The 10286-nt window shown below is 46.7% G+C and overlaps 1 protein-coding gene across 1 annotated transcript; it reads left to right on the top strand.

The window, feature by feature from the left end:
- On the top strand, positions 1-6756 carry RHOV (ras homolog family member V). The gene is made up of 3 exons (XM_005522476.3): positions 1-289; positions 3612-3670; positions 3992-6756. Exons 1-3 carry the CDS (start codon positions 94-96, stop codon positions 4430-4432), a joined length of 696 nt encoding a protein of 231 aa, XP_005522533.1. The 5' UTR covers positions 1-93; the 3' UTR covers positions 4433-6756.
- The last annotated feature ends 3530 nt before the right edge of the window (positions 6757-10286 follow it).

Below are 10286 nucleotides of genomic sequence, written 5' to 3'. Positions count from 1 at the left end.
AGCCCGCTCTCAGAAGCATGGCAGCGGCCCCGCCTCGCCGCTCCCAAGGCTGAGCCCTGTCGAGTCCGCGGTGCCACCGTCAGTGCCATTGCCATGCCGCCCCAGGAGCTCCTGGATTACCCGCCCGCCCTACGGAGACACAGCCCGCCCCGGGGCAGCGGCCCGGAGCTGGGAATCAAGTGCGTGCTGGTGGGCGATGGCGCCGTGGGCAAGACCAGCCTGGTGGTCAGCTACACCACCAACGGGTACCCCGACGAGTACCAGCCCACCGCCCTCGACACCTTCTCCGGTAAGTGCCCGTCCGGGCTGCCCGGGGATGGGGCGGCCGGGAGGATCCAGTGTGGAGCAGCGAAACCTCGGGATGCGGCGTCGGGAGGAGCGCGCTCCCAGGGTGGATGGAGGCGAGCGCTCCCGGGGCCACGGCGCCGCTGCGCACCGGGGGCTCTACGGGCAGCGCAGCCTGCGGGCACACAGCCCCAGGGCGTTTCTGGGATTCGCACCGAGTCCCTCCGACGTTTTGTGAAGTTTAGCAGGTGGAGGTCCTCCGTCCTGCAACTGTGTCGAGTTGATTTGCAAGTTCTATGAACTTTGGCACCTTCCTGGTTTTGTGGTGTTATGTATGGCTAAATAGAAGGAGGCTTAGATTTTTTAATTGATTGTGATGGTTTTAGCTTCAGAAATAGCCAGTAGCGTAACACTGTGATTTTAGCTTCAACTGATACTCAGGAAAGCCATTCTTTTCCCTACATGTCTGATGAAATTAGCATTGAATAGAGGTGGTCAAAAAGTTGACGAGCTTTTTAAGTCTGGCTAGAATTGCAAGTCGATGAGCTCTCATTAGTTTCCACTTTCGTAAACGCTATCTTTGTTCTTATTTTACACTCCCCTTCCTTTGGGCTCAAATTTCTAATATAAACCCCAGGAGAATACAAAGCCCTTTGAAAGATTTCTTATCTTCATTTGATATGAAGAAACACAGCACTACTTGACGATGTAGATTGGTAGATTAGAGATGTGCTCAAGTCAGACCAGGAATGAGACATCTAATGTGTCATAGTCTTAGGGGTGCATACAGGGAGTGTTTTGTTTGTCTGAATGTCCCCCCTCAGTTGCTCACTCTGAGAGCTGTTGATTTACCTTGACCTTCTCCAAGCTATTCCACTGTTACTTGAAGTAACTGAACTGGGAACATGCTGCTGTTCACGGTCCAGAAGTCCTTTGTGAAGAGATGTAAGGAATCATGGGTCCTCCAAGGGAAAAGTTACTTCTCTCTCTGCTCTCTTTACAGTCATGTCTATGGATTTCACTAAGAGAGGATTAAAATTACTGTAGTTATTAGACTGCACATTTTTGGAAGGGAAAATCCATAATAAAATGGCTCAGAAAGGTGAAGGCAAGATGAATGCAGAGACTCCCTGATTATCAGCAGGTAATTTGAAGACAGCTGCCCATAGGTTTAGTCCCAGTCTGGATGTTCCAGTACTAAATCTGACTTCAGAGGTTCATAGGATTTGTAACTGACAGAAATCAAAAACATTAAAAATGTGTTTTGTGAAGTTCACTTTCTGCTTATTGGGAAGAAACAGAAAAACAAACAAGTTTCCCTTCCCACCTCTACTCTTAATCTGGATAAGCCTGAAGAAAGTCCCTTCCTGGAGTCACGTATTATGGTTCAGGATCCAGGTCAGAAATTTCAACCCAATTCCTTCCACTTTGGGGGAATACCTGCCATTGAAATTGCCAGCAGAACTGAGCAGTTTCAATTCTAACCTTAATCCTGGTCATGGGACTGTGATGCCAATAACAAGATAGGAGAAGGTGTTGCATTGTCAGGGGAACCAGTGACCCAGCCACACACATCTGTCTGGCTACCTCCTGCTGGGTGTCACTGCCAGGTAGAGCAGCCTTGACTGAAATGTGTACCCAGTGACCTTTCTCCACCAGGCTATCCTGTTCTGCCAGACCCTTTGCTATTGTACCATGATCCATCCTCATCCTGAGGGTGTGGACCTTTATGAGGGCGGTATTTGGAGGGCTGTTGCAGAGCTGCTAGCGTAGCTCAAGCTAGCAGCAAATGGGATGAAACTGTGCAAACACTGGAGCAGTAGGTAATATATGTGGTGAGTTTCTTCTGAAGATGGCAAGACATTTCAGAGATGCTAATTCCTTCTCTCAATGTACTTGTGAGACAGAGAAAACCAGATACTAGAAAGTCAAATGCCTGCTGCCTTGAAGATCAAGTCAGGATCTAGCAGGTTCTTTGATCAGGAACAGGTTTCTCTTCCTCCTCTGGGGCAAAGATATGGTAACAGCCCAACTGTTTCCCAGTCACACGGAAGCATTGACTTTCAGCTGCCGTGAGGAGTGGCACTGTGGTGGACGCACCCACCCCTTCGTTTTTCTTCCAGTCTTGGTCTCTCAACACACTTCAGTTCATCTTTTTGTCTGTGTGCCCCTTTCCCCCACCCCCCCCAGACTGCTTTCAAGGAGGAGTGCTCTCTTTCAAAAGCTTGTGTTAAACTCTCTTGTTTCTGTCATTTCTCACCTGATTAATTACTTCAAGAATCACAAAAGATTGATCCTGCTTCTGGTTGGGAGATTTTTTTATTTGTTTTTGGATTTTGGGGAGCTTTTTGGTTTGGTTTGGTTTGGTTTTTTTTTAAACAAAAAGGACAATAAAGCCTCCTCTCTGCACACAGCAGTGGAGTTTTGCTAGTTCATGTCAAGTGCCAGCCATTGTCACCTTAGCCATGATGTCTGTCTCTATTCACCCAAGCACAGCCCCATCCACCTTGTCAGGACTTTCAAGTGATTTCCAGCTCCACAACCCTTTTCCCTCTCCTCAGTTCCCAGCCAATCTCTGTGGTGTCTATGCACTTAAACATCTAACAGTTTCATTCCTGATTGCCATCAAAAGTCCTGCCAGCCCTCAGTCTGAGTCAGCTGATACCACATGAAGGCTTACTGTGATTAGGGAGTGAAATGGGAGCAAACCTTACATGTGTAACTCAGCAGATTTTCAGTGTGTGGATAGTCTCTGAAAGGGATTTCACTCATCGCTGTTTCCTTAATAGCTTCTTCATTACAAAGGTGGGTTTTTCCTTAGCTAAGACACGTAACATTTTTTTAAGACCAAATTTCTGGTCTCGATGGGAAAAATCTCCAATAGCTTGTTTGATGGATACTGATTTGAAGTTGCTTGGCCAAGAAGATGGGAGCAAGTTGCTGAAGTTCTCTGGTTTTGTCCTTATCTTTTTTCCTGGGTTGTAGAAGAACAAGTGGTTCTTAGGGAACTACTTGACTAAGGGGTCTTTTTGTCCAGAGGAGCAGTTGTCCAGTATCGTGGAACTATTCTTTCAGAGTTCTGGAGAAGAACACAAAACACCTGAGAGCTATCATAATCAGGTCTACTGCAGTTCTCTTAATGTTTCCAGTGCAAGCTTCAACAGTCTTAATGAGGTTTGGGAGGATGCTCAGCTAGGATGAGACCTGAGTGACTTCAATGAGTCTGTTCAGCAGGATATGAACCAGAGCACTCAGGAAAAGCCTGTATGAGTGTGTGTATGCTGGTCAGCTGCTTTAGACTCATCCTTATTCTCCTTCTGCTACAGTGCAGGTCCTTGTGGATGGAGCCCCAGTCCGGATTCAGCTGTGGGACACTGCTGGACAGGTAAGCTCTATCAAAGCAGCTGTCAACTCTGGTCCTGTGGGACAGGGATAGTTTTTAGGCTTTGAGGAAGGCAGTTTAACTGGAAAGAAAGGAAATGCACTGATCCAGCACCAGCCATTTGCTGATATGGCAGTCAGACAAGTGAATGACAGATGCCCTCGGCTCTGAAACTTGTGTCTGAAATGGGGCAGGGCCACAAAGTTAGTACAATGCCCTGCCTCTGTTGCTATCCTAGTTAACTTGTAGAAAAGCTAGTGCAGCATTGTGCTGTTAGAAGACCACTGCAATGAAGATTTTTTTTTTCCCCTCCCTTTTCTACAGGAGGACTTTGACTGTTTGCGCTCTCTTTGTTACCCTGACACCGACGTCTTCCTTGTCTGCTTCAGTGTGGTAAATCCAAGCTCCTTCCAAAACATTACAGAGAAATGGATCCCTGAGATACGAACTCACAACCCCCGGGCGCCAGTGCTGCTAGTGGGGACACAGGCAGACTTGCGGGACGATGTCAATGTTCTCATCAGCCTGGATCGCTATCACGTGAAGCCTGTGCCCCGGCCTCAGGCAGAAGGTCTAGCTGACAAAATCCGGGCTGAAGCCTACCTGGAATGCTCAGCACTGACCCAGAAGAACCTTAAAGAAGTTTTTGACATGGCCATTGTCAGCGGTGTTGAGCACAAGGCACGTCAGGAAAAGAAGATGACTGCCAAAGGCATCAAGACTCTCTCTAAGTGCCGCTGGAAGAAGTTCTTTTGCTTTGTCTGAAGCTGCTTTGAGGGAGGGGAAAAGAAACACCCAATGCCAGTATTGGCTCTGCACCTTCTTGGAGTGACTGCTCCTATGGCCCCAGCAAGGAGGGTATGATAAGCTGCTGGGCTTGGAAACCTGTCTCTTGCTGGGTACAAGTATCAGATGCTTAGGAGACATGAACAAGACTTCCATTGCTGGAGTGGAATTCCAGTGCTGAGATGTGGAATGGTCCAGGCAGCTATAATACCTGCTGGACATGTCTGTAGTGTCCCAGACTAATGTGAGCCTTTAGTACATCAAGACTCAGTACCCCAGAACAGGAAGGTTCCTTACATTGTTCAAAATGACCAGTTTTCTGAAGCTCACACACTTTCAGAGTTCTGATGCAGCATAATAAACATGAGTGACTTCTGAAATCAGCCTGTGCTTTGGCTGATTTCAGACATAGCAGAGTAGGGCAGGGGCAGTTACATTGCAACTGCAGTGTGGTCAGGTATGGGGTGCAGACTTTGTCACATGAGCCTTGGGTTCCCCCTCTGATTCCATTTGCCAAAATCGGTAGAATTCACTTGGCTATGAGAAAGCAGCACTCTTTCTTAAAGGCTCTGTCCTAGGAGTACTCTTGAGAAGGTATTTCCTACGTAAAGGCCATTAGCAGGCTGAAGAGAAAATGCAGTAGGAGCTACAGTAATACTTTGAGCAAAACCTTCTCTGAGAGGACTTTCTAGTCCATTGGGTGCCAGTGTTATAATCCTATCCTAAAAAGTAGTTGTGGACTTGGGGACCAACTTTGAAAGGCCTTTTGTGTGTGTGGTGTTTCAAAAGAAAGAAGAGGTGAGGAACCGTGAGGAGTGGCTCTGTTTAGCAGAGAAAAAACTGTCAGCAAAGGGTTTTATAACACTAACAAGGGGTTGATGGAGATGTAGATGGAGAAAGAAGGAAGAAAAGGAAGCAAATAGAAAGGAGAAAGATGGAATGAAGAAAGGTAGATGGAGAAGGAAAGAAGAATGAATGTTGTTAAATGAAAGTTGTGATTCTACTTAGTTGAGATGTTAATATGCAGGGAAACCTTTAGGGACCTGAAAATTTTGCTGGTGATATGGAGTTCAAAGTAATATTGTCCATACATTCCATTCTGAATAAAAAGGAGGGGGCTATAGTGAGAGAGAGCTCCTCTTCATTGGTAAAACCCTCCATTTCAGATCTACACAGAAGAATGGAATTTAACTTGTACTGTTCTTCCTGAGGCTGCAGAACAGGAACAGAGGACTCAGGGCTTCTTTCTGTTACACTTCCCTTTTTTAAAAGTCACTGCTTGATCTGCTGAAATCAAAAGCAAAGGACCTCCATGAAGTTTATGCTATAAGAAAATAATTTGTCACGTTTCACTCCCTTCCTCTCTCACCTGTTTCTTGGGGGATTAATATCCCAGAGAGTCTATTCACATTTTATTATATTTTATTACAGAACTTGCATCAATCTCTAAATCTTCTTTTGCAGAGACATTTCATTTTGGTTTATGTAGCAGAGAGTGTGACAGGTCTGTCAAGCAATGCTTTTGATACTCAGGAAGTTCTCTGCATTTAGCCACAGCCCATCACTTTGGGACACTCTGGAGTAATGTGACAGAAAGAGAAATAGCTGTGGATGGTTTGCCCTAGACCAAAAGCAAGCTAAGGTGAGCTCGTGAGCCTGTAGCAAGGCAAACACAAGTAATGGCTCCCAACAAATGCCTGTGAACATCTCTCACAGCCATCTGGTTTTGTAGTGCAGCTTATGTAGTTCCCAGGATGTGAGAAAAGACTGCTGTCTCCCTGGGCAGTATGGCAGGATGAAAGAGGCAGAGAAGTCTTCCTGTGAAGGCAGGTGGCCCATAGCCTTGGAGCTGCTTCTAGGGTAAGGCTCAGAGACCTGAAACAGATGGTGCAGCAAAATGAGCTGAATGTTGAAACAACTTCTCCAACTGAAATGCCATTTGAGTCCAGTGAGGAGTCCTAAGAGATGGTGAGCACAGAGACAGTAACTAGAAGTGACATGTCTGACACAGGTCTAGGTAGGACACTACTTCTTCATAAAGCTCTCGCTCACCAATACATCCCTGTGTGTCTATCCTACCTGTAGAGGCACCTTCGCTGTATCACTAGTTCAGTTTGTCTGTTGGGTCTTTACACATTTCTTTAGCCTGTGAGACCAAGGGCTGTGGTGTGACCTGCCAAAGAGCATGCCATATCCCTGTGGAGCAAATCCACAGGTGGAAAGAACACCAGCCTCCTTCCTGCTGAGGAGAGCAAGGGTTGTCCTGCAGTAGATTGGTATGAAACAGGGGTGATTTCATTCTGGAAAAGAAACGGTACTGAGAGCTACTTTCTTCCTATGTGATTGTGTCTAAAATTTGTTCAAATAAATTTTTTTAATGTCCACAATTTGTGTTTGTAATTTTGTCAGTGCAAATTAAGTTGGGCTTTAATATGGAGAAGGAGTTACTCCATTTTACTGACAATAAGCATAACAGGGAAATAATCCCACTTCTCACTCCATGTCCTAACCCCCACTAACAATGGTAAAAATCCCCTCATAGCCGAAACTTTCCAGGTTCCTTCTGTTACCTCAGTTAATCTTTCTCTACTTTCTCTACCTCAGCAGCCACTCAGCATGGAGGCTGCTGAGGGGGATGGAGCAGCAAACATTTCAATGCCTCTCCCCAGAAGCCACCAGCCAGGGACCAGTCAGGAGGCCTTCCCAGCACTCACTGAGCCAAGCCCATGTAGGACTTGCATTTGGAGCCTTAATAACAGCACACTGCTCTGTCATTAGGCTGATGGGTAGTTTAGCAACCGACTTCAGTTAACTTACCTTGGTAGTTAAACACTGCTCAAATTCTGAAAAATTTTGCCTGTGCCACATAGGATGCAAAGGGTCTATCCAAGCTAACCCTTTTAGCTCTATCTTCAGTATTACAGATAAATCAGAGCTCCTGCCTGTCCAGCTGTGGAGCCCCAAAGCTGCTTCAGAGCCAGAGGGCTGGAAAGTGAAGAGTGTGGTGGTTCAGCAGAGAGCTAGGAAAGAAAATGGACAAAAACCCAGTGTAGCAGAGGTTATAATGAGCAAATTCAGAAATTAGAAGGGAATAGGAATTTACTGCAAATAAAACATGATTTGGGAACTTGTGTTTTTGGGTAAGGATGTTGTTGGGGTTTTTAGGATTTGTTTGCATTTTTTTGGGGGGTGGAGGGGGCACGGTTGTTTACCAAGTACGCAATCACACTGTCCTTCTATACACCACTGTTTACTAGATGCAAAGTAACCTGTGGGAGTATTTGGAGCTGGCTCCCAGCTTTGTAGCTTCCTGGCACTAAATCTTACAGAAGCACCTGTGAATGGAAATAGCAGCAAAGTGTGAATTAACTTTACAAGGAGTGAGTCATTCCACTGAGCCATATCCTGTCATATGCACAATAAGCACTCTAAAACTCCCTGAAATCCGTGAACAAAGCTGAACTCCTGGGTGTGGGGGGGTGAATCTATCTCATTAAATGGAGTTTCCTACCAAAGCCACCTGAGGTGTCTTTAAAGCCTTGCTCTCATCCTCTTATAGTACAGTACTGGATCTTTGCTACTACCTGGCTTTGGTAGAGTCTGGGCTTGTTTCTGCCTTGCAGTGCTGCTTGACCAACCTGTATTTTCAGATGCTGCTGAGAACACAGATGAGTTCCTGGGAGACTGTTGCTAACACAAACCACCCCACCAGGCTGGGTGAAGCTAGCCCAGTCCATTGCTAGGCCAGCACAATTCCTCACAAGTACTGCTTACTTTCCTGTCAAAAAGGATCCTTATGATTAGTTGATCTGACTGGCTCCATAGCACAAAGCTCAGCACCAAATGCTAAAAGCACCAACATTCCTACTGGGTAGAAACTCTCTAGTACCTTCTTTCTTGCTCAGGGGTCTGGCTTGGATCCTGGATAGCAGACTCCTGCATACCCTTGCATCCAGGAGAGTCACTGGTAAGGAAGGCTGTCCTTCATGTACTGGAGAATGCTGGTTGAGACCCAGCATAGATAACAGTACAAGTACTTCAGTACAGGTACACACCATATTTTGTAAATCCCCATGAAGTCAATGTGCTTGCTGCCACTCTCAGCTGCCATCTCCAAAGGACCTGAGCTTAGACGTCAGCAGCAGTAGGGACACAGTATGGAAAGGGCCCTTTAGCTTCCTTTTTCTGTAGGTATTACATCCTAAATGGGCTTAACTGCGCCAAAAAGGGTTTCCAGCTAGCAACACTCTCCTCAACTTCCGCTGAATCCTACCCGGGAATTAAACCCCAAAATAATACCAAATTTAATCTGACTCAACACATCTTCCTTCCAGCACCAAAAGGGTAACGCTGAAAGTCCTTCTGTAGATCTTTATGCCCTGTAGGTTACATCCTATTTACTTTGAATGGGCAGGCTGAACTACTACCAGGTCAGGAGCTAACATGAGTCCAGCAGGAGGAACCCTGTTGAAATGCAATTACCTTAGAATGGCATCCTGCCCCCATTTCCTGAGAGGGCTGTGATTGCATTAACAACCTTATCACTTTCTTAACACTCCCGTATTTAATCCTCAGGTGCTAACTGGCCTTTTTCTTCAGATTGCTCCAAGTTTAACGTTATTTATCAATTAGGCCCAGTTTGGAAGCAGAGTCTGGTTTGACTTTTCTCAGCTGTAGTGGCAGCTAAGTAATCTGCTTCAATTTTGCTCTTAATGTCTTCCTGCCCCTAATTTGGGCTACATTAGTCCTTTCCCATGGTCCTTTCTGCAGTCTCTCAAAGAGAAGCATGGGAACAGCAGAAGAGCAAAAGCGAGCAGAGGCACTGCTCAAACAGATGCTGTCACCACGAGGAATGTTTGTCCTCTCACAGCCTGTGTGCTAACTGCACTGCTGTTCTTCCATTCTGCTGAGAGTCCTTTTTGCCCAGGATGCTGTCCTTGGCTGCAAGGTCTACTTTACATCATTGCCCCTCTTTGACCCGTGCTAAATCACTCTGTAGGGAGCCTGGGAGATAAAGCATCCATCCAAAGAAACCACTTGAACTTTACCGTGTGTCTCTAAGACTGTCCTTCCTGTACTGGAGAATGCTGGTAGAGACCCAGCACTTAGTCTACATCTGCTCCCAGAAAAGGAATCAAAGAGCTGGCCCAGCTGGCACCTGGGCCTCCTGGAAGCTGCTTACTCATGCCTCTGCAGAGTCCAGCCCTGGGCTCCCCGTTCCCACCGTATAAATACAGCATTGTACTTGCAAAGACCTATTGCACAAGAGGGCAGGGTATGTCTCAACTTATCCCTGAGACAGGTTCCCTCTGCTGCAGCCCCACGTGATTCTCGTTCCCAGGGTGACACCATGCCCTTTCCAGCTCCCAGACTGAGCTGCTCGGCATCCAAACTTGCAGGACTTGTTCTGGAGGAGCAGGAGGAGATGTGGGTCCCATCCTCCCCCTCCAACCCCTTATCCCCAGCACTACCCCTAGGGCAGTGTTGTGAACTGAAATACTCTGGTTTCTGCTGCTATGGAGGAACATCAGGTGCAAAGAAATTTGGCTCGGGGACAAGTTTCACCACGAGTCACTGAGCCAGGCTTTTCTTTCCCATGAGATAATCTTGGGCGGGGCAGACAATCTCTTAAAATTAAAATACAATGAAAATACACGGGCTTCCCAGGGTCTAGGGTAAAGCTCTCTTTCCTTGTTTTCTCAGAAAGCGAGCCAGGCCCTGCTGAAACTTTCCCCAGGCTTTCAGCACAGAAGGAAGCACTGCAGTGGCAGCCTCAGAGCCAGGCCTGGTGCCTGCTGCTCCCCCAGCTGGCAATGGGAGTCCACCCATGGGA

The sequence above is a fragment of the Pseudopodoces humilis genome, chromosome 7 (genome assembly GCF_049639895.1).
Source record: "Pseudopodoces humilis isolate 2021_Gansu_Grassland_sample_001 chromosome 7, ASM4963989v1, whole genome shotgun sequence".
Classification (NCBI taxonomy): domain Eukaryota; kingdom Metazoa; phylum Chordata; class Aves; order Passeriformes; family Paridae; genus Pseudopodoces; species Pseudopodoces humilis.
Note: the sequence above shows the minus strand (reverse complement) of the source record. Positions and strands in the feature narration are given on the sequence as shown.